The 24532-nt window shown below is 40.4% G+C and overlaps 3 protein-coding genes across 6 annotated transcripts in view; 1 reads left to right on the forward strand and 2 right to left on the reverse strand.

The window, feature by feature from the left end:
* LOC131677684 (V-type proton ATPase 116 kDa subunit a 1) overlaps window positions 1-9258 on the reverse strand; it is a 54680-nt gene extending 45422 nt beyond the window's left edge. For all 4 annotated transcript variants that reach the window (XM_058957648.1, XM_058957646.1, XM_058957647.1 and 1 more), the window contains exon 1: window positions 9128-9258. The gene's annotated coding sequence lies outside the window, so the exon portion shown is untranslated. The remainder of the gene's footprint in view (window positions 1-9127) is intronic.
* A 7767-nt stretch (window positions 9259-17025) lies between these two features.
* LOC131677696 (zinc finger protein 593 homolog) lies at window positions 17026-17822 on the forward strand. The gene has a single exon (XM_058957663.1). The coding sequence runs from the start codon at window positions 17198-17200 to the stop codon at window positions 17702-17704; it is 507 nt and encodes a 168-aa protein (XP_058813646.1). The 5' UTR covers window positions 17026-17197; the 3' UTR covers window positions 17705-17822.
* LOC131677688 (methionine aminopeptidase 1) lies at window positions 17714-19536 on the reverse strand. The gene is made up of 4 exons (XM_058957654.1): window positions 19118-19536; window positions 18441-19029; window positions 18246-18385; window positions 17714-18192 (listed from the first exon to the last, which is right to left on the reverse strand). Exons 1-4 carry the CDS (start codon window positions 19284-19286, stop codon window positions 17960-17962), a joined length of 1131 nt encoding a protein of 376 aa, XP_058813637.1. The 5' UTR covers window positions 19287-19536; the 3' UTR covers window positions 17714-17959.
* Window positions 19537-24532: the final 4996 nt, after the last annotated feature.

The following is a 24532-nucleotide window of genomic DNA, read 5'->3' on the forward strand; positions in this document are numbered from 1 at the left end:
TGCAATTTGTGTTGGAGATGAAATGTACAGTTCTCTAATCAAAAATGGTTAGAATAGCACAAGTCAATCTCCAACATAAACGTACAGCAACTATGAATTTATCTCGACTCATGCAGGAAGGTAAAGCTTCCATAGCATTGGTTCAAGAACCGTATTTCCATAAAGGAAACTTCTATTTTGGAAAGTTACTTAACACTGCCTTCATTGCTTACAACAAGACAGGCATGACTAACCCACGTGAAATGCCTCGTGCTTGCATTCTTGCAAATAAGGCTATTGACGCGTGTCTCATATCGGAGCTCACAACTCGCGATATCTGTGTTGTCACAGTTACATTGACTGTCGAAAACGTAGACAAAATATATATATATATATTGTTCAGCATACCTACCGCATAACGAATCATCTCCTTTTGATGATTTCAAAAGCGTTGTATCATATTGTAGCAGAAATGGGCTTCCGCTCATTATCGGCAGTGATGCGAATGCTCATCACATCATTTGGGGCAGCTCAGACATCAATCTGAGAGGCTCTGAACTGATGGAGTACATAAGTAGTACAAATCTCCATATTCTGAATGTGGGAAACCGACCAACTTTTGCGAGGTCTGGGAGGGAGGAGGTGTTAGACATAACACTTTGCTCTGATAGAATTTTGCATGAACTGGGAAATTGGCAGGTTCCAAATGAAACTGAACCGTCTCTATCCGATCATAAATATATATTTTTCGAGCATTTTGATGTCACCTTCAATGTGGTGACATATCGTAATCCTAAATCTACAAACTGGGACCTCTTTTTGGAAAACTTGGCGACTAAATTTCATGGATATTTTCCAACAATTAGTCAACTAGACGACTTAGATGACGTCGTGGATACGACAAACTCATTCATATTAGCATCCTACGAAGAAGCTTGTCCACTTCGTACTGTTAAATCGACTAGGGGAACCCCTTGGTGGAGGGCTGAGCTTGAAAGAATGAAGAAAGCTATGAGAAGAGCTTGGAATCGGCGTCAGCGTGATGACTCCAGGGCTTTCAGGTCAGCTCGTAGTGCATATAAGAAATGTCTTAGATCTGCAGAACGGGCTGGCTGGCAAAGCCTATGCACTAATGTCTCTAGTCTGAACGAGGCTAGCAGATTAAATAAAATTCTCTCCAAATCGAATGATTTTCAGATGAACTCCTTGAAAACCAGAGATGGTGTTTATGTGACGGACGAAAAAGATGTTCTTAATTGTCTCTTCGACACACACTTTCCAGGCTGTATCGATCCGGAGTTGATCAACGTTCACAGATCTCATTCTGGTGATTCGGACTCGTGGGCGTTAGCACGCACATTGGTTTCCACTGAATCGGTCAAGTGGGCAGTTGACAGCTTTGCTCCATACAAATCACCCGGAAAAGATGGGATACTTCCCGTGCTACTGCAAAAGGGATTTGATATTCTTAAACATGTCTTGAAAAAGATTTTGCTTTCCAGTCTTGCTACCGGGTATATCCCGAAAGCATGGCGAGAAATAACTGTTAGATTTATTCCCAAAGGGGGGCGCTCAAGCTATGAAGAAGCCAAGAGTTTTAGGCCTATCAGCTTAAGTTCTTTTCTTCTGAAAGCTTTGGAACGGATAATCGATCATCACATCAGGAACGTTAGTTTAGTTGAATATCCACTGCACAAAATGCAACATGCATATCAGTGTGGAAAATCCACGATCACTCTGCTTCACGATGTTGTTTACAACATTGAGAAAGCCTTCTCGCTCAAGCAATCTAGCTTGGGTGTATTCCTAGATATTGAGGGTGCTTTTGACAATGTGTCCTTCCAGTCTATTCTGGAAGCGACGCGCGGTCATGGGATACCTGCATGTATCTCAGGTTGGATAAACGCAATGCTTAGTAACCGCATGCTTTGCTCGTCACTGCGACAGGCTGAGATACGGAAGTTGAGTATTTGCGGTTGTCCTCAGGGCGGCGTTCTGTCACCTTTGTTATGGAACTTAGTAGCTGACGGCTTGTTGAAGAAACTCAATGAGCTTGGATTTCCAACCCACGGGTTTGCTGACGATTACCAAATACTAATTACTGGATTTTGCATCGGAACAATCTTTGACTTGATGCAACAGGCATTAAGAGCTGTCGAACAGTGGTGTCGACAAGTTAAACTATCAGTTAACCCAAGCAAAACTTCAATGGTTCTTTTCACGAAGAAGCGAATAACAACCGGGGTTCGTCCCTTGCAGTTCTTTGATTCTGAGCTACTGTGTGCAGATCAAGTCAAATACGTTGGAGTCATATTGGATTCCAAACTGAATTGGTCTGCTCACATTGAGTTCAGAGTCAAGAAAGCGTGCATGGCCTTCGGGCAGTGCAGACGAACTTTTGGAAAGACCTGGGGTCTCAAACCTAAAACATCTATTGGATTTACACGACAATTGTACGTCCAATACTGTCATACGGATGCCTTGTGTGGTGGCAGAGGGGAGAGGTGGTGACAGTCCAGTCAAAGCTAAACCATCTGCAAAGAATGGCGCTCATGGCGTTGACTGGTGCTTTCATCACGACTCCGACTGCTGCTCTTGAGGCACTTCTAAATATCAAACCATTACACATACACTTAAAACAAGAAGCACTATCATGTGCATACAGACTGCAGGTTACTGGGCTTTGGAACAGTAATCATGTTGATCTTGCTACTAGTCATACACGATTGTGGTCACAAATGGTTACATGGGGTGAAGATATTCTTGCTCCCAGCGATATTACACTCACTTGTAGTTTTCCTTACAGGACATTCCATGTGAAGATTCCCTCTCGAGAGGAGTGGTTGTCTGGCTTTATGGAAAGACAACAACAAACGCAAGTAGTCTGTTACACTGACGGTTCTCTGATGGAGGGACGTGCTGGTGCTGGTGTCTACTGTCGTGAAATGAGATTGGAACAATCTCACTCACTAGGTAGATACTGTACTGTATTCCAAGCAGAAATCTTTGCGATTATGTGCGGGGTGCAATCGGCCCTTCAACTGAGTTTGTCCGGCAGAGTTATAAACTTCTGCTCCGATAGTCAGGCTGCAATCAAGGCCCTTAGCTCAGACAAATCCCGGTCCAAGCTAGTGATCGCGTGCCGAACCCAAATCGAAGAACTAAGCATTGTCAACACTATCTACCTTGTCTGGGTGCCCGGACATTGCGGTATTACTGGAAATGAATGGGCTGACGAATTGGCCAGGGCAGGTTCAGCGATTGACTTCGTTGGTCCTGAGCCCGCCCTGCCAATTTCGACAAGTTGGATAAGGGAAAAAATACGGTCCTGGGCTTCGTCCGAGCACCGCAATTATTGGAGAAATCTACAAACGTGTCGCCAAACAAAGGCGTTTCTAGAACAACCATGCCCAGTGGTTTCGAAAAATCTCTTACATTTTTCGAAGCTCCACTGCGGCATGCTGACCAGGGCTTTAACCGGCCACTGCAAACTCAATTATCACATGGCAACTATTCAGCGCGCTGAGTCTTTTTCATGTGATCTTTGTGAATCCGACTACGGAACCTCATATCATCTGATATGCAACTGTCCAGCGCTAGCGCAATTGCGATTTCGAGTCTTCAGCCGTCCTTATATAGACGAAACCATGTTTGGTCGACTGAAACTCAGAGACATACTAAAGTTTCTTATCCAATGTGGTAAAGAGCTTTAGGCTTATTCGCAGGCAAGCTGAACTACTTGTGAGTTTAACTTACCTGTTGTTTATTTTTGTTTTGTGCTGTTATTTTTCCCACCCTTCCAATTCTACTTCCCCACTCCTCCTTGTCCTTTCCTTCCACTCAGGAAATGATGAAAACACACGGCAAGGCACAAATCCCCGACTATGTACGGGGAACGTGCCATTTGAGCCAATATATTCTGATTCCTGATTCCTGATAGCGTAGCGGACCGGCTTACTAAATGGGATAAAGATCCAGATATGCATGATGATAGCGCGGGGATCCGGGGGATTGAATTCCTGTACATGAACAAACAGGAGTGGCAAAAGAAGGCACTACCTCCAGCTAATACAATAGAAGAATTATGGATTCATTGTTGCACGACGTGAAGGTACAAGCAGGTCTTATCGATCTTAAGCTGACTTCGTTCAACGACGAAGCAGGTTTGATTCGCATGGAAGATCGTTGCGAGCGAGGAGATGAACTCCATTTGATCTGTGATTTGCTATAATTCTTCCGGATAACAACATAATTCGACATAGATCTTTCATTAGGGCTTAAATCGCAAATGTAAACAAACTGCGTTTTCGCTATTATGACATTATGTGACAAAAATACTACAAGATTGAGGTGAAAATTAGTTAAAATGGTGTTTAGTTCAATTTATAATTAAAGAAAACAAAACGGCGAAACATGCATTTTCTTCGAGATTTCGACTTAGGCCCTTCTCATAAGGAATATAAAGGCTAAACTTACATTTTTAGACAGAACCGGGGCGTACGGCTATTATTCACAAAATGATTCTTGAAACGGCTGTTCTATTATATAGATGATAAGCAATATCTACTATGATCATGTCTACTCGATAGTTTTTGCACATAAACATTCGAATATTTCGATATTTTCATGAAATTTAAAGAAAAGATGCACCCGCCCTTTCATTTACATTGGGTTTCTATACGCCCATTTGCTGAGCCCTATTAAAAAGTATACTGTCAAGCTCGCCCATTTACCCAGCCCTACCCAGCAAGACAGAGTCAGCTTAGCCCATTTACCGCGCCCTTCTGAAAATTAATTTTACGGTTTAGCCCTTTCGCAAATGGTGGTTGCTGAAGGGCGAAATCACGACTGGAATGCAAATTGGGCGTAAGCATTTTTTTAGTTTCTACCCACCAAAAGCACATAGGAATTAAATTCTTTGTTATATTGTCATAAGATTTAACCAAAGATGCTTCAGGGAAAACATGATCATAAAGTAATTTATACCTACATTAAAAACTACATTTAGAAAAGCATCGCCGAATATTGAAACTGATTTTTCTCCATTTGAGTACATTGCGACTTAGGCCCTAATGAAAGATCTGTGTCGAATTATCCACATGATCGTACAAACCCTGCACGAAGAATGTGGACATGGACTCATGGTTAAAAACAAATTGAAGCAGCTGTTTTATGTGGTTCCCGTGGACGTAGTCGTGAAGAAAGTATCGTCGGCTTGTATATGGTGTAAGGTTCATCTCAATCGCCCTCGTGTTCCGTGAGAAGCTCCGTTGCTGCTGCAGTGGCTCACCCCACACCTTTGCCCTTTTAGCTTTGTTGGAGTTGACTACATACGACCCTCTGAAGCGCCCATGGACGCAGGAAGGAAAATCGTTGGATCGCATTGTTCACCTCTTTAGTAACCCGAGCGGTGCATTTGGAGGTAGCGCACAGGCTAACAACACAATCCTGTTTGACGCCATAAGTCACTTCATCAAGCGACGAGATTGGCCGATTGAGTTCCTTTCAGATAATGGATCCAATTTCCAAGGGGCTAGCGAAGAGCTGTTGGCACAGCTTAAAGGAATTAAGTTTTATTGCGCCGATCAATCCACAAACGCGAGAACGAGGTGAACATTCAACCCTTCCGCGGCACCCCATATGGGTTGTGTAGAGGAGCGCCTGGTACGATCGGTGAAAGAGACTTTGAGAGCAACTAACGAAGGTAGACGGCTTACGGACGAGATTCTTAAGAAAACCTTTTTGGAAGCAGAGGACATAATAAATTCACGTCTGCTAACATACGTGTCTCTGGACTCAGAAGAAGTGGATGCATTGACCATAAACCATCCATCTAAGCAACGAAACGCAACGAGTCTACCGCCGCATCCGACCGAAGTACTTCGTGATGCATACAAACGAACGTAACTGTTAGCTAGTGATTTGTGGCATCACTGTATTAGGGTATATGTTCCATGAATAGTGAAGGAACCAATAGTGTCGAGCGGGTTCTATCACATTCGCCCGAATGACATTCGCCCGAAAGTCATTTACCGGAATGACGTTCGCCCGAAAACCATTTACCAGAATGGACCATTTACCCGAATGTTATTAACTCGAATGTCATAAACCCGAATGGACCACCCGTCGACGGAGTTACAAGCAAACCTGTGATCCTCTCGTTTGCCCGGTTTACTCAAACATAGGGGCTATAGCTAGTTTAAAGCATAGTTTAAAGCATCATAAAGAAACATCAATCGAGATAAATATATATTAAGATGTTTCGTTTCAAATTGAATCAATTAAATTAGTAATTATATCATGCATGGTGGAAGTCCATTTGGCATGACGTCGTTAGTAAATAGTAGCTCATAAAGGTTATGTGGCGAAGCTAGTGTGATGCGGTTTTGCCACAATTACCGAGGTCGAGGAACCGAAGCGGAGGTTCCGCCTCAGCAAACCTGTGATCCATTGGTATCCATTGAAACATAGGGGTTGATTCCTTCTTTAAATATGAGCAGTTTGTTCTAGCAATCTTGAATCTAGTCTCAAATTTGGAAAGCTGAGAATGTTTAAAAATATGAATTGGATTCGATTTAGCCGAGTCCAGTAGGTGACACCAACCTGGTCTATGTTTGGATGAAATTAAGCAAAAGGCAGAGCCGAATCTTTCAACAGAAGTAGGAGATCGATTCTACGGTTTCGAGCAGGCTGATACTGATAGTGAGTATGCTGTAGTTTGTTGTAATAAAGAAATTAACTTTAAATGTATTCTCAGATAAACGAAACTAATGAATGTTAGAAACATGGGATACGCATGAAAGTTTAATTGACACAACTATTACAACAACGAAATTTCAACAGAATGCCCGGAAGTGCCTTTGGATATTGAAATCCGGGAAGAGCGAACGAGGAAAGTATGCGCATTAAGCCCGGACCAAGTATCAGAATAAAAATTGTTACAAAATTTATCTGGCTATTGTTAGAGCGAAAGGAAGATGTATTCAAATGTGCATTTTGCCTAAGACTTTTTAAACATCGAAGTTATGTGATGTTGCCATTATATTAAAGTAGAAACCTTCAACCTTAAGCACAATCCATCGCTGGAAGACGGATATTAATCAATGAAATAGTGTTCCTCGCGCAGTTCATAAGCATCAAATTCAAATTGTATCTGTCACAGCCTTGGTCACAGCGAACAAGCACAGTAAAGCGTAAAGTAAATAATCGCTGCCATTTAAAACAAAATTTGTTTTAAATGGCAGCGATTATTTACTTTACGCTTTACTGTGATTTAATCGTTGCGACGGAACAGGAACGCAGAAATTGTAAAACACTACAACGTAAGCATTTCTATAACAATATGCTATGAATTATGAATGAATTAAAAAATATTCAGTTTTAAAGCCGTCTTATACTGCTGTCAAGAAGTGTTCTGATGTTCTAGCCACCGTACCAGGTCCCTTTACCCTAGTACATACATCGTACGAGAAAATGAACACCACATTCTTCTTCACAAAAAATAGCAAATATTTGTGACCACGGTGCTGATATTGAAACGACAATAAACCTTCAGTAATAATGTGGCCTGGCCGGTTACATTCCAATACAAACCTGACGCGCATCGCAAATGATGAACACTAATTACATAAAGTGAGTATTTCCCCCCGGTCACGAGCTCCGTCAGCTGACCGACCAAACAGGTTTTAAGTGATTTCTTCATTCGAAAAGTATAATGTATCGATCAGGATTGAATCGTCCCCGAGCCTCCTCGTCGTTACCGGCCGTGCGGGGTTAGAAAAGACTTAGTAACAATTTTTTAAATCGTAAACGTTATCATTCGCCGGTAGGAAAATAATCCGGGAGCGCTTTGCGCCTGCCGCTTGAGATATAGATAAAGAGTGACACGGACTGCACAACTGAACATTGATTTATCGGTAATTCCTTCCGTAAATGCTGAGATAATAATAATGTGATGTGACTGCGTTTGCAATAAGTCTGCATACCTATACTGATAGTAGCACCATATTTTATTATCCTATGCAAACCAAGGTACACAGTCTAGTACTAATTATACTTGAAAAGCGCGCTTCTAAAAGTTGAGCGCATGAACGATTGAATCAATAAAATAGTAATAGCAGCCCAGTTCATCACCATCACCATCAAAATAAAATAGTAATAGCAGCCCAGTTCATCACCATCACAACTTTCACGGCAGCTCGTTGCCATCGGTTTTGCAGTCTTTTTATAGTCGCGAAACATGGAATGTACGAATATGTACATGTATGTTCAAAGGAACCGTATGTTTGCATCCAACTAGTCAAAATTAAGTGCCACCCATGGTCTTATCAGTCGGGTCGGGCAATCAAACGAACATCAAGTTTTCAAAGTTGACCTAATCAGCGCAGTATTGGTGCCAGATACACTCATTGTTGGTGCGAGTAAATTTTAAAGTTGGGAGTAATCTTTGTATGAATTTGTATGCATAAGATAGTTCTTAATTTCATCGTAGTCTGTTCGAATATACCAATGCAAAAATTGAGTTAGAGCAGCGTACAATATTTCTGCCAAACTCAAATAATTTGAATGTAGATTTATGGACAAAACAAAATATTTACTCGCATTAGATTCGATTAGAATACCTTACTTCAACTATTAAAATTTGCTGAACCTTACACACCTTACATTTTAATATCGTATTCAATAAAATCACTTTGTTTTAAATTAATTTTAATAAACAATGCGCCTTGAAACAGGCATTTGACATTATCGCTTTAACAGCGATGGCCGTGTAACAGGCAACACTGTTTCAGATGCAAACTACATACTAGACGACGGGTGTCATCGTTCAGTCGCTTTGGTTGGCGTTACGCCCCATTTCGATTATTAGTCATGCCCTGCACAAACAGATCATAATTATCCGTCCAGTTTTGTGATCTACTGGTGAAATATGATCACTGCTCTAAAGAATAGCGCCTATTAGTGTGTTGATCGAGTACTTTACTAGAAAATAGCACACCCGTGGAAAAAATAATCGATTTTTCCTGGAGAATCTCAATATGGAAACATCCCAACAAATCTTCTTCATCATCGCTCCCCTGAGAACGGGACTACTCAACCCCAATAAAGATGTTACTACACTTCAATTATCAGCAGTCTAATTACATACCTGAACGAATGCAAATATGTAGCTAATCTCTTCCTCCTCTTTTGAAGGTTGCTCAAAAAAACTCACTACTTAAACGCCACGACAACCGAACTACCGAATACGCTGGCAACCGAAGACTGACTGAAATGTTGAGCAAAAAATGCAAATGCAGAACTTTTTGCCTTTCTCTTCGTCCTGCCAGAGATGCCAGGTACTTTTCTCAAATGTCTGCGATAATAATTTTAAAAGTCTGGGAAGAACAAAAAATGTCAGGAAAGCTAGTGTAACCAAAAGCCTTTATATTCAAAAATCTGCAAATATCTGCAACCAAACTAAAAAATCTGCAAATATCTGCAACCAAACTAAAAAATCTGCAAATATCTGCGTCATCGAAAAAATCTGCAGCTAAAATTTAAAGTCTGCGAATTTGCAGACTTGTCTGCAAATCTGGCATCTCTGCGTCCTGCAGAGATGCCAGGTACTTTTTTCAAATGTCTGCAATAATAATTTTAAAAGTCTGGGAAGAACAAAAAATATTAGGAAAGCTAGTGTAACCAAAAGCCTTTATGTTCAAAAATCTGCAAATATCTGCAACAAAACTAAAAAATCTGCAAATATCTGCAACCAAACTAGAAAATCTGCAAATATCTGCGTCATCGAAAAAATCTGCAGCTTAAATTAAGTCTGCGAATTTGCAGACTTGTCTGCAAATCTGGCATCCCTGTCGTCCTGTCAGTCTGTCACTTGAAGCTTTCGGAAGAAGGTGTGCTACATATAGTTACTATATTCATAGCTAGGCGGAGACACTGAGCGAAGCCAAATCGTTGTCTAACGACAAAACGGCACATAGGACTGCGCTGCAGTCAAAATGATCATGTTTATTGAAGAATCAAAGCAAAACTAAAACGTGTTGTGAGACACCTGTCTGTCAGGCCTGCAATTACAAAAAGGATGATGGGTTAATTTTTATAAAGGAAGTGAATTTCTAAACGATATTCTTAAAGGTAAATACAAATTATTTTGATATGGAATATAAAAGTGATGGTAAGAAATTACTTTTACTTTATTGCGCAATTTGGTAAAGTTATAGTTCATGAAGTTTTGAAGTATTGCAAAACCTACTCTGAATTATAAAAGGTTATGTTATTTTGTCATATTGCGACCATGAACGCCCTGCATTACGTCGTAGAATCCATCCGCCCAATAAAGGAAGGATATGCGGTTTTCGCAGCTTTTCGTACTTGCAATAATATCCGCCGAAGTAAAATGAGCATAACATATAATTTCGGCGCTTACCGGAGAAGTGCAAGAGCTGCTTTCATTTATGAAACACTGGATAGGAAATTTTTAAAAAGGCGGTAAAATTTCCGGATGCACCAAAATAGCTCAGGCACGCGTGAACAACACATTTTTTTCTTTTCTGAAAAATAACCAATGTCAGCGGTTATTAAAACAATAAATATTTAAGTAACGTCAGATTTTTGCAGTTATATCTTTGATAGATTTCTATAACTTACCTAACGTTTTTCTTTCCGTTTTGGATTCCGTGTTGAAGATATTAGAGAAGGTTTCGTAAATACCAAAAAAAATCACCGTAGTTTGACGGATGTCAAATTTCCCATCATCATTTTTACATACTTGCCATCTGTGAGTCAATCGCGCTTTGATTCGCCAATTGAGTAAACACCAAAATTTCTCACAAATAAATAAGTAAAGAGATATGTTCTAGGGGCAGCCCGCATAAATGTGTACCATATGCAAACCATTGCATCATTCGTTTCAAAACCATTTTCAATATGGTTCGTTCAACAATAGATTAACCATTGCCTAGTATAATATCGAACATAACCAGTGTCGTTTTTCCATACTCGACCATACAAACAATGTTAAGAACAGTCACCATACCAAAATGTGCTGTTTTCTATATACATTTTGCAAACATACCATTCAAGAACCATACAGATTATGGTGGCATGCATATTTTAGGTTTAGCGATGGATAAAATATTAGCTGGAGAAAAAAATCTGTTCCCCTTCACATTTCAATTCTATCGATTGATGAAATATTATTTTGCTCTTGCCATCTTCTAAAGAATGCTTCGTTCACTAAGTGGACTGACACTTTATCCAATTGAGCAATCTCCGTAATATTGTTAGACGAGGATTTTTGACCATCTTAAACTACAGAATTTTGGAGCAGGGTAAACAGATATACGAATAACAAAGCCCAACAGAGCAATATTAACCTCTGGCGCCAAAGAACAATGTAGTATACAAATCTCCAATATAGGATACACGGAAGGTATTGGAAATATGGTAACTAAAATGGGTATGGTAGTATAACCACAGACTAACAGACATAACACTCAAAAACAAAGCTTCGCCCGCTTTAACGGTCATTTTAAATATATTTGTAGTTGGGACTGTGGCCACATTTGAAATTATGGCGCCACTGACATATGAACAAGCATATGGGGGATAGACCACTAGTGAAAAATTGTTCGCAAACCTGAGGGGTAGCCCACCAGTAAATAGCGTTTGGACTGTGAATAAAAGGTGGAGCTAGTGTTCTGGGAAAATTGTCGGATCGATGCTTTTTGAGGGAATTCCCTCACAGTGTTATGTCTGTTAGTCTGTGGTATAACAGTTCAATTATAATGGTAAAATATATCAGTCGTATTCCCAATATGGTGAGCATTATATGAATAGTTTGGAAATGGTTCTGAAGATTTCTGGAATGGTATTTATTTATACGGGAGATCACTTGTGATGCATTTTTAAAAAAACAGCGAAATTAAATACATTTATTTCCATCAAAATAGAAATTCATAATGTATTTTGCCTTGCGTGCAATGTTTTTGCGTTGCGTGCAATGTTGTTTGCGTTGCGTGTAAGACGTCAAAACCCTACAGAAAAACTAGCCCTACATTTAACAAAACGTCGAACAAAGTGGATCAGCGTAGGACGTTTGTTGAACAAACTTTTCTGCGAAGGAGTGCAAAGCTGATGCAAAAATGGAAATTAAATGCATTTTTTTAAATTTGATGCAAATTTGTTATACATTCTTAGAGATCTGCCCCTAGGGTATGTTTGTTAATGGAGCTGTCAGAATACAAGCGAAATAAAATTTCCGTTATAAAAATTGTCAATTTCTTTTTAAATGTATCATTTGCGAAAATTCAATCTTTGACGATTGACGGGTTACAAAAGTGCTTTTGTACCGAAAGAAAGTTATTCATCGCAATTTAAAGATTATTAATGAAAATGATTTGTTTAAAAAAAAATAAGACTGGAATTTATAGAAAGCTAACATTCTTTCCCGTGCCTCCGGCTTTCATTCCGATATATTACATATTCATAGCGCATCCATTGATTTTGTTCGCAAGTTGTATTTTTTTTTTGTGTTGGAGACGAACCACTGCGACCAGTATTTAGTAGAAAAACTCTAGAAAGAGAACTGCGGAGACTCCATTTTGGATTGATTGGATTCGCGTTTAGCTGTCAAAAAACGAATCCAATCGAACATTACCTATCCTTATAACATTGGACGTGTTGCCATACTATGCTGGGGCATACGTTGCCAAAAATGCTGTTTTTCTCTCCGCAGTTCTAGAATTTTTCTAGTATTTAGATCTATTGTGGTAAGTTGTATAGTGCTTGTTAAAATCAAAATCATTTTCTTGGTCCATGGTATGAAAGACAGGCGGCGCATGGCTAGTTAAAGTTTCGCGTTAGGCTATTCCCCGATCAAACCATTCGGAATTTGATTCGGAATCCTGAATGGAGTCAGTATGGATTCCAAATCAAATGCAACAACCGATTCTGAAACCGATTGAGCCGGAATCGGATGTTGCATTTGATTTGGAATTCATACTGACTCCATTCAGAAATCCGAACCGGTTCCGGAATGAGTCGCAATGCTGTGATGTAAATTTGTTTCAAAATGGCAAGCCGTCGGATAATTTGGATCTGTCAAAATACATCTAGAACACGGTGTTCCCAATGCAATGATTTAGCCACCTGTTCCTCGCACATCCCTAGCAATCCCTATTGCCCGCTGACATCGGAATGTACAGTGGCTTATTTGATCAATGCATACCTTTATTTAACACTAAAGGGTTCTCTACTTTGTCTGCCAAATATACTGCCCATAAAAGCATGAGAGTCCCATATGGATTTTTTTGTCGAAAATGAGTTATATGTTGGATTGTATTCTGTATCACCACTGAATCACAATTCACAAGTAAAATTACCAGGTTTGTTATGAAAATATCGAAAAAAATACCAAAACATGTTTGTACCATCCATAAGACTCAATGAAATTATAAATCTTGAACAGCGTTTTCTCGGCTTGCTGTTTTCCATTATGGGACTCTTATGCTTTTATGGGCAGTATACAAGATTCACAAATGTTAGAATCTGCAACGAAATTTAAAGGTTCAAGGTCCAAACCGTCAACCATGTGTTTTTCAGGAAGTTTCTTAAAATTGGGTATCCCTAAATGGCCAAACGATTATGCCAAATTTGAAGACCATTAGTTATTTTGCCGACATGCGCTTTTTCAAAACTAAGAACGAAATAAACAACGAGCTGATAGAGTCCATCTACTCTCCTCCCTCGAATGTTAACCTCTTTATCCTTGTTCTTGATACTACAGTAACCATTTACAAACAAAATAATCATAACAGCGGACTCAATTCGTGAAACCGAAAGAAGGTTTGATTGTAATATTGGAATAAAAAGTACGTTGTGCAATGCAATTCTCTGACGTTTATTCCCATCATCCCGTCCCAAATATACATTGCCAGTCCGGTTACATTTAATGTGAGCTCCATTTTTAGCTGTACGAATGGTCATATTGTCGATATTCCACATATTATTGAATGCCCTAGCATCATAAAACATGTGCTGCGAAGCCCCAGAATCCACATAGCAAGAAAATCACATTCTGTGCATTGGAAGTTCACGAACTCTGGCATCTTGCAGATTATCTGCCGATTCGTCACTGATCGGTCTTACCTGAACCTTGCTAATCGCGTTAATACTGTCCAAGTTGAGCTTATTCAATGGGACACGTACCATGAAAGCACCATCCTGCCTAGCTGTTGTTGTTGTCGCACGCTTGAAGCAACACTTGATGATACTGACTGCGCCATCAACACGACATCAACATTCGTGCGACTATCTCGCCTCTCATCTGGCTGATTCGGACGAGCACTATCCTGGCATTTGTTAGCCGTCTCCTAGCGACGATTCTGTATGCAGAACACGAAACAGTTCCTCTTTTTGTGGTCTTCTTTCCCGCATTCGAAGCATACAACTTTCTTTCTTCGTTCGCTCCCTAGTAGAGCTACAAGCTGTAGTGATGGCTAATGATGACCCCTTCCGGCAGCTTCCTCTGCGTCCAGAAACAACCGTTGAATGGCCTCAAGCGCCCTTTTGTGCCAACTCCTGGTTTCTCACCACAGGTAACGCACTAATAACGTGTTCAAACTTATCTGGGCTAGCAACAAGCTAGGTATTAACTTTTTCCACCTTCGCTACAACTTCTTCCATAGTTTCTAATTGACTAATTAGTTCTTGATGACATGAAACCAGTTCCTTCAGCGATGCGTATCACGTATTACCCAAAGTATACAGTATTGACCGTAGGCCAATCATAGCCACCGACAAACTGACATGACACTGTATTTTCAAATTTAGCAAGATATTATTAGAGAGTCGACGCAAAATTTTGTAACTCGTACTGTCAAACGGACGTTCGTTTGACAGTACGAGTTACGGAATTTTCAGTCAACTCTCTAATAATCATCGAAGCTACTCTATGTCACTAGAGTTCCTTCAGTAGAAGTTTGGACAAGAGAAAATAGACAACCATAGTTTCAAGGCACTTGGCTCAAAGAAGTTGGGCTATACTTGAAATAGTTAAAGGAAACTATAACTTTAGAAATATATGTTCTAGTTTTTTTGAACATTTGATGAACAGCTGAATAAATTTTGTAAACATATATATAAACAATATTTGACAAAATATGAGGGAAACCAGGGCAAATGGCATACACTGCATTTTCGGCGAAAGATCTACGGTCCGATCGTAAATCGTTTCATTCTTGGAAATGGAATAGTTTATTAATCAATGTCATAATAAATCCCGAAGTTGTTGTAACGGCATTTAATTAGCAAGGCACTGGAAGGTGAAGTATATTTTTCAATATTATGAGCCATAGTACTCAAGGGAGAGCAAGGAGTTGAAGGAAGAATGTTTAGAAAAGCGTGGAATAGGGTCATTTGAGCAAGCTTAGAGTTTCCCGGCGACTTAACCTTTTGCATGCTACCGCAGGAGTTTGGCATTAGAATGCAAATCACCTGAGTCTGCGGCATGTCCGGACGAGCGTAAAGTAACTTGTTATTTCGTGCTGTCGGAACCGACTTGAAGTTGATTCAATTTTTTCGATTCACTTTTCATGGAGTCAACCAGAGAACAAAGCCAAACAATCCCGCAATATTGTGCGTGCTTTTCCAAAGGAGACACCACGATTATTTTTCGTCGCAGCAAGATTCACAGCGCTATTCGGCGCACGATTCGTCGTAATGTATTTCTTATGGGATGACACTTTAATAAAAGGTGATGCAATTTTGTGTAAAAACCTTATTGTAAACAAAACATACTAAAACCTGAAACTTTAGAAGCACAGTTTTAGTCAGTTTTATTTAGAAATTCAGTTAAAGTAAATAATTAGCACACATTTAACTTGGGTAATACATATTTTTCGACGTTTTTCAGCATTTATTATCTAATGCGCCAATTCAATTCGTCGCCTCAAAATGATTTAATGACTCGTTTCCAATGAAACGTACAATACTTTCTACTTAAAACGTTAATATACGATGCTCCGCTCATTTGAATTCGAAAAACTTCTGCTCGTTTGAATATGTCTTGTCCAGACTTTTACTAGAGGACATTAGTGTTCTTTTGCGAAAGACACGTTGAGTAATGATGTGTAACTCATTATACAGATGGAGCTGCTGTTCCGAGTCTAAATTATTTGCCAAAAATTTTCACTGAAAGCGTTTTAGTTGTCATGTCAGTTTGTCGGTGTCATAGCTACCGCACCCCTTGGATGATAGATCTGTTGTAGCTGATCCATCATGTTCTTGGCATACTGACATTGAAGAACATGCCCCATGGCTTCGACTTCCAATGCCATCCAAAGTTCATTCACCGCTGCATCATCGTCCTTCAACCTTTTATCCAATAAGGCTTTCCGCGCTATTTCTTCCGCCTCATTAGTACCAGCCACCGGCTGAGCGAAATCTTCGAAAACTAATACAGCCATGATTCGCCTGTTGGGACACAGCCTCTGTCCAACCAACGAATTTGATTCGCTAGTTGGACTCACAGTCTATAGAGAACAGTTGCGCAAAGAGTGAAGTTGAAAAAAGCCTGCCTATCGAACACAATTGGAATCCATCTCTCATACTTCTGCATCAAAGTTGGATTCTAATTTTGCTCGATAGGTAGACTTTTTTCGGCTTCACTTTCTGCACGCCCTTTGCGTACCTTTATACTAAGGCCTTTGGTTGGACCGACTGACAAATGTCAAAAACTCTCCAAAGAAAACATTATTAGTGTAAAAGATTGTTAGATAGATTGTCAAAGTAAATTTGACATGAGATTTTGACGTTAAGATGCTTTTTAGTTGGACAATGGTTCAACTAGCGGACGTCCAACTAAAAAGCGGTCCCGTGAAAGTGTCCAGCCAGCGAATCTCGACTGTATTTTGGCCAGAAACTTGTTCTGGTTACTCCTCCGTGCAGCGCCCCTATGTTTCTTTTCTGCGTAAAAATGTCAATTTCTCGCTACGAATTTGTTCGCACCTGCATTAAATTATCTTGTATTGTCTGAAAACAGAACAGGATATCAAAACAAAACGACGGTGACTTTTGTAGCACATGTCCTTTTTTTTCTGCGCTCTATTTAGCCACGATGTAAATCGGTTAATGTATTGAATACAATTTGCGAAGAAAATTTAACATAGTGTGAAATTCAGTTCCACAGCCTGTAGAAGAAGTGTAATAAAATTCTTTCAACATGCCGTACGCCCGTAAGAAGATGCACAGCGGCGACACACATTTGCGCCGACGGTGGAGGCTCCGTAGTCGTAAGAAGGATTTGGATGAAATCGACTCCGATCTGAAGGACAATTCAGAACAACTGTTGAACCAGGAGGTGGATCTAGACAAACCGGGATTCGCTCAATTCTACTGCATTCATTGTGCCACCTACTACATTAACGAGCGAGCTCTGCAGGATCACTTTCGCACCAAAGTTCACAAACGCCGACTGAAAGCTCTTGAGGTAGAACCTTACACCCTGGAAGATTCTCTGCGAGCCGCCGGACAGGGCAGTTTTGTACAACCTCAGAAGCGGAAAATTGAAACGCAACCTTCTAAACAGCAGTATGCCGAGGGCAAACGAATCAAGGTGGACGAATTGATTGAAGAGGAAAAACCGCCGAAACAAAACTTATCGAAGGTTCCAAAGTACGATGGGCAGTATGGGAAGATATTGTCAGATTTGACAACCCCGGCAAAATAAAACAAGGACTGGTTTGTTAGTTTTATTCACAATATATTGTATAATACAAAACGATATTGCAAACGTAATGGTTGAAAAAATGTTATGTTTTGCGAATTTGGCGCAGTCCTTGGCGAAATTTATAGGTCTATTACTTTCTGTAGAACTAAAAGAAACTACTACAGGTTGAGACTACAAAGAAAAGTGCGAAACTATCCCTCTCAAAATGAACCGGAGAAATATTTTTTTTGGACGCCCAACGACCGGATTGAATTACTACATCTTATCCATAAAATGAGGCTGTCCATCGGCGGTTCTACGTTTAGTGAGTATATCGCAGCCCGTTTCGGTGACCAGCAGCGTTTGCTCGAACTGAGCAGAAAACAGCCCGTCGGCGGTGACAGCTGTCCAATCATCCGGCCAGGATACATCGCGCCATGTACCCTCAGATATCATCGGTTCTATGGTGAAGCAGTGGCCCGGTTTCATCACTCCCACGGCGTTGTTTTCTGTTTAAAAATGTTCGTATACAACAAATCGAAAGTTTAAAAATACTACTTACTAGCATAGTGGGGCACATTCGGTGCAGTGTGGAATAACCGATGGATACCGTGACCGCAGTAGCTTTTAACAACGCTGTAGCCATGTGCGTGAACATGCTTCTGAATTACGTTCCCAATTTCGCGATATCGTTCGCCGGGTCTATGAAAGACTAAAACATTAATTTATCGTCTAAAAAAATTAAAAACGGACATACTTCACGATCGCAATCGCTTTCATCAGTGCCTCGTGCGTGACCTGAACTAATTTCTTATGTTTCTCTTTCACGTTGCCTACAAAAAACGTCTCATTCAAGTCTCCGTGAAATTCTCGAAAATACACGGTCACATCTACGTTGCAAATATCGCCGTCCTCTAATGGGCGCATGTCCGGAATTCCGTGGCAAATAACCTCGTTCACAGAGGTACAGCAGGACTTTGGAAAATTGTAATAGTTCAGAGGGCTCGGATAACATTCTCGCTCGATGCATGCCTCGTGTACGATCCGATCAATTTCATCCGTCGTTACACCAACATCACAAACACGAGCCGCTTCATCCAGAACCTCACGTCCCAAACGGCAAGCAACCCGCATCCCTTCCTTCTCCTCGTCGTCCAGTATTTTAATGGTGGTATTTCCTCGCAATGCTTCCTCCGATTTGGATCTGCCTTCCTTCTGATCAGCATAGTCCGGCCGCGGAATACTCAACGGAACGGCTCTAATCTCAGACTGTGGAAATGGTCGCAACTTTCCGGTAAATGTGAAATAAGGCCACGGATTGTAGGCATTCTTGTCGCTGTTTCCCTCTAAAAAGAATATGATAATTTGATTATGTCACGTCGCGCGCTACCGGCAAAAATTGGCATTGATCCAAACCCGAGGAACGGGCCTCACTTGCTAGCAGATGAATAACCTTGTGTGCTTTCCAAGACCCTTTAAAGCAGTCTTGACTGCAAAAATAAGACCCCTGAATGCCCATCTTTAGACACACCGGGCATTGGAGGGTGGCTGCTTTCGGGCAACCGTCCGTCTCGCAGCTGTGCTGCGGTTTTACGTCGGTCATCGCGATGCACTGATTTATAACCTAATTTGTCCTAAATGAAATGGCAAATCCGGGGACGGATGCAAAACTGAACACAATTATCTGAGCTGTATATCGATTAAAAAGAAACACATTGGCTTGAAAATGCAGCAAATTTAGCAGGAATCCGAAACCAGGATGAATCACGTCGCAATACACCGTAATAACACGAGAACCTGAAACTGATTACAACCGCACAAGGAACTGTTTTGATCAGTAAGGAAACACAAAACGTCTCTTGTTGCAAAAAGCTCCGGAGCCGTTGCCGGTCAAACGTCAATGTCAATATGAAAAGCTTTTCAGTGCACCCAGTATGGATTCCAGCTCAAATGCAACAACTGATTCTGAAACCGATTGAGTCTGAATCGGTTGTTGCATTTGAGTTGGAAACCATACTGACTCCATTCAGAAATCCAAACCGGTTCCGGAATGAGTGTGACTGCCCACTGAGACGTCCAAAAAATTGTTTCAAAATCGTTCAACACGGGTCCAATGATGGACGTTTGTTGAACGGTTATTTGGACGTTGTCCAAATTGGTCCAACGAACGTCCTTCATTGGACAATTTTGAAACCAACCGTTCTTAAAGGGTGGGTTGTGTTTTAACCCCCCTCTAAGAACGGTTGGTTTCAAAATCGTCCAATGAAGGACGTTCGTTGGACCAATTTGGACATCGTCCAAATAACCGTTCAACGAACGTCCATCGTTGGACCCGTGTTGAACGATTTTGAAACAATTTTTTGGACTTCTCAGTGGGCCGTCATAGACTTATCCAGCTGCGTTAGTATTGTGCCGTTTTGACGTTTAAATTGGGAGGAAAACAAATCATTTGCACTGCGAATTGGGAGGAAAACAAACCGCTTGTGGGCTTAAGGGGAGGGCGGTAGTATAAAAATGCGAGATCTCGGTGTGCGTATTTTAAACGTCAGATATCTCAATGGAAATAGCGCAATAAAAAACCATAACTAAAGAGAGAAATTCGTAAAAAAGTTAAATTTAAGACAGGACAAATAAGAGAAAAAATAAAATCAGGCAGGAAAAAATTGATTAGTAGTGATAGATTTAAATACTTAATAAAATATATAAAAAGCATAAGAAAAGTGTGTGAAGACAAATGCGCAAGTTAAAAAAAAACTGTTAGCGATGAATGCCCGAATAGAAATGCACAACAGTATTACATCATTTTTTATTGTTACATTACAACGGAAAACAATGTTATTTTGGAAAAGTTACAATGCAAATATAATCAAATTTGTTGTTTCTACATCCAAGTTCATTCTAAACCCGATTTGTACATGGAAAAAGGGGGGTCGTTAAGGGATGTAACAATGAAAAAATTATCTTTTCCCATACATTCTGAAATCAAAAACATCGATTTACATTGTTGTTCCGTTGTAGATTTTGGAGGCATGAAAGACAATCATAAGTACATCAATGTTACAAGAAAAGTTGCTGTTAACAAATGAAACTGTTGTAAATTCAACGTTTTTACGATTAATTTCGATATTGTTTTCTGTTCGGGTGGCCACCAAGCGAAAATATCACACAAGTTCGCAAAACCTAGAAAATAACTCGAAACGAACTCCTGATGAAGATACGATCAACAGTTCAAAACCCAGCGGCGGTTAAGAAATACCGAGCAAGACCAACAAAGAAACAGCGGCGGAACAGTCTACATCTAGCAGAGTTAAGAACAGAATGGGGTGTACGGAACAAACGATGTATCGGAGGGGCGCTGTACAGCAGAGGAACTCAATCGAAAGAGTAACAAAGTATGTGGAAAAAGTACGATCAAGGAATAGATGCTAAAGATCCGTCGGTCAGCAAACCGAAGCTAAAGCGGGTCCTATGCAGGAGGTAGCATTCCTATGTATTGGCACGGAGGAAGAATTCCAAAAGCATCAAGCAGCGTTGTACGATATTCTAACCGGCAAAGGATTTAGAAACGGTGAACAAGCAAGCCTTAAAACCCGAAACTCCTACACCTAGCTCTATACAATTTGATAATATTCTTCCCACAGAAAACCGATAAAACTATCTTCGTAAAAGGGGTTCCAACAGATTTCAGCGACGACGAGCTACTCGACTCAGCGATAGCGGAAACGAAAATTCTTCCAGTCGAACGGATCAACTAAATTGAAAACAACAACGACGAATCACGGTCGCGGGGTAAAAGGTTCCTAAATCGGTGAAAATATATGGTTGAGGACCTATCTGTCGAGGAGTATATATGTAGTTGAAAGAAAAATCCATTCAAACCACAGCTTTCGAAAGATTTTTGGACAGATGCGAAAGGAATTAATCGAAGTAATTACACACTGGAACTGGATCAATACATTGAAAATGCTGCAGATAAAAATTGGAAATAGAGTACAGCAATCCTAACGGAGACCAGCTGATACTAGAGGTAGTGAATGATATACAGGAAATAATAGACAGGAATGTTGGGCAACAACAAGCACAAGAATAGCAAAAAGTAACTAAAGTGAAGTGAAAAAAATTGAATATTCTACAACACAACATACAAAGCACCCGTACTACTGATACAAGAGAGGAGCTTCAACATTTCCTTGGAGAAAACGACATTCAAATAGCCATGCTTTAGGAAATCTGGCTGAAAAAGCATGAGTACTTCCGAATGGTCCACCAGAGCCTCAATAACGAAACCATCATCTATATCATCTATCTGTATACGTTTCTGCGGGCAAGACGCAATCAAGAAATGTATGGGCAAGATGAAAGATCTTGTGTACTTCAGGATCGTCCAGAAGAAATATTTATGGTCATATGGAACAGTCATAACTAAAGCTGGGACCACCACAAAAAAGGCGGGCCAAAGCTAACCTCAAAAACAGTCTCATAGCCTCTTCTCATCTATTTTTTCTCTTCGACGCAACCCCTTAAAGTTTAACTACAACACACAGAGATAGTTCAGCGATAGACCTCACCCTTGCGATTCCAGAACTGGTTAGACAAATGTTATGGAAAGTAATTGACCAGGAGTTCGGAAGCACCCATCTTTGCATATTGGCAACAAAGCAGCTCAATCTCTATCTTCCGTAGAAAAACAGCTAAAGTAAACAAGGAGAAGGTTATCAACGATTTGAACGCAATACATTCGGGTGATATCCACAGCCCAGAGGAGATTCAAGCAGCGTACGAAGAGGGCATCAAACAAGCAAGTAGGGTATCATCCATTATTACCTAAATTTAATGCTTTGCGTATTTCATATTAATGTTTTGTGCATTTCTCGAAAAGCGTACACACGAGGTGGAATTTGACAGTTAATTCAGGAGTTTAGCTAGGAAAGCGTGCAGACAAAGAGGAGTTGGATTGCGGAAAATATAGTAACAAAACGAGAAACAATACTGTGTTAATTACTACAACCCATGCACATAGTCAAAAATAAGAAGGCCATAAAAGCAGTCTAAAAGCACAAACACAACAACTTAAATTGTTCAACGACAATAAAATACTATCAAACCAAATTGCCCTGCAACTGTCGAGAGCCATTCGGCAGAGAAAGATCAGCAAATCGAAAAGGGAGTAGTGCAAGTAACTAACGGAAGAAATAAACGAGAAACCGCCACTAAAACACCTGTAAATCACAATAAAAGGCCTATACTGCCCATGATCGCATATTTGTCCTGTTTTCTAAGCGATTTCCTATCTTTATGGGACTGATTTGGGAGCAAGGGCAGTGTACGTTGCGTTAATCAAACCACGGATGGGGAAAACGCAGTAGAAAGAGAGGAACGAGTAGCCTTCATGAAACATTATTATGCAGGAAAATCCATCAGATCGCCCGACGGCAATTACAAACCGAACCTAAGGAGGATGCTCAATCTTACCAACGTTATTCAATTTCTATATAGCATCACTGCATGAAGTGATGCTAGAAGATTGTGAACTAACCCAATTCGCAGACGACTTCCCTGTGCTGGCCACGAGCGCAAACCTTGAAGAAACACTAAGAAAGATTAATCTTTTCCTCGAGAAACTAAGCACGGCACTCAGTTCGATGAACTTCAAGCTCAACGTAGAAAAGTATGCAGCAATTGTCTTCTCAAATAAAAACTACGAACATCTGGAAATTAAAATCGGCCAACAAGTAAAAATCAACAAACGCCTTGGTTTCACCTTGGACGGAACCCTGACCTACGGGAGGCACATCGGGGAGTATGCTATATTTCACCCTAAGTAGAAAAATTGGGTAAACACCAAAATTTCTCACTAGGGCGAAGATTGTTGATAAAACCAGCCTTTGTGTATGAAGGACACAAATCCTAACTTATTAGTCATGGGTGCGTTTCGACTTCGTCTCTTCAGAAACCGACACTAACTCTTTGTCGGAATAGATTAACGCCAGCTTGAAGCTAAATCCCTTAAACTAAAACACACTGTGTTTCGATCGAACGACAGGTCAAACGTGATGTCCCGTCCGAGCAGAAGTTCTGTTTATGTCGATGAGACACAGTGAAGCCGAAACTTGTCTTGGCTTAGCACCCATGACTAATAAGTTAGGATTTGTGTCCTTCATACACAAAGACTGGTTTTACCAAAAATTTTCGCCCTAATGAGAAATTATGGTGTTCACCCAAATAGTGCTTTCGCATAGGCCTGCTTTAGTTTTAGGGATTTAGTGTCAAGCTGGCGCTAATCCATTCCTACAAAAAGTTAGTGTCTGTTTCTGAAGAGACGAAGTCGAAACGCACCCATGACTGACATCGAGGAAGTCAAAAGCCGAGGAGCAGCAAAAATCAGCACAATCTAGCTAAGCTCAAATCTACGGTGCGGCGGCGGTTACCAATCTAAGAAAATTCAAACTTTACACAACACCTTTCTCAGATCCGCGATGCGCTTCCTGAGAACGACACGTAATATAGACTGAAACTGGACAATTTTCTGCTAACGACCGAATCGAAATGCTAACCCTAAAGAGCACACGAAAATCCACCTTCCACGAGAAACAACTGCAATCATTTGTAGAAAAGGCAATAAAAGCATGGACGAAGGTAATGGATCCTTTTCTAACAACAGTCGCAGTCAAGCACAACGAGCCAACTTCACCTAAAGGACCAAAGAGCGACTGAAAGATACAAAATTGATCCCTGCTATAATGCAAAAATAGTTACCAAGCTCATTAAATAACAGAAAAGCAAAGCGAGATACAGTAACTTTTCTGGAAACGAAAATTCCTACACACGGTGACGCAAAAATACTAAGGA

Source organism: Topomyia yanbarensis, chromosome 1, assembly GCF_030247195.1.
Source record: "Topomyia yanbarensis strain Yona2022 chromosome 1, ASM3024719v1, whole genome shotgun sequence".
NCBI lineage: Eukaryota > Metazoa > Arthropoda > Insecta > Diptera > Culicidae > Topomyia > Topomyia yanbarensis.

Coding starts and splice junctions, on each gene's coding strand:
- LOC131677696 (XM_058957663.1), top strand. CDS start 17,198: ATGCCGTACGCCCGTAAGAAGATGCACAGCGGCGACACACATTTGCGC.
- LOC131677688 (XM_058957654.1), bottom strand. CDS start 19,286: ATGACCGACGTAAAACCGCAGCACAGCTGCGAGACGGACGGTTGCCCG. Junction 18,386..18,440: donor AAAGCGATTGCGATCGTGAA/GTATGTCCGTTT, acceptor AGTCTTTCATAG/ACCCGGCGAACGATATCGCG. Junction 18,193..18,245: donor GAATGTGCCCCACTATGCTA/GTAAGTAGTATT, acceptor ATTTTTAAACAG/AAAACAACGCCGTGGGAGTG.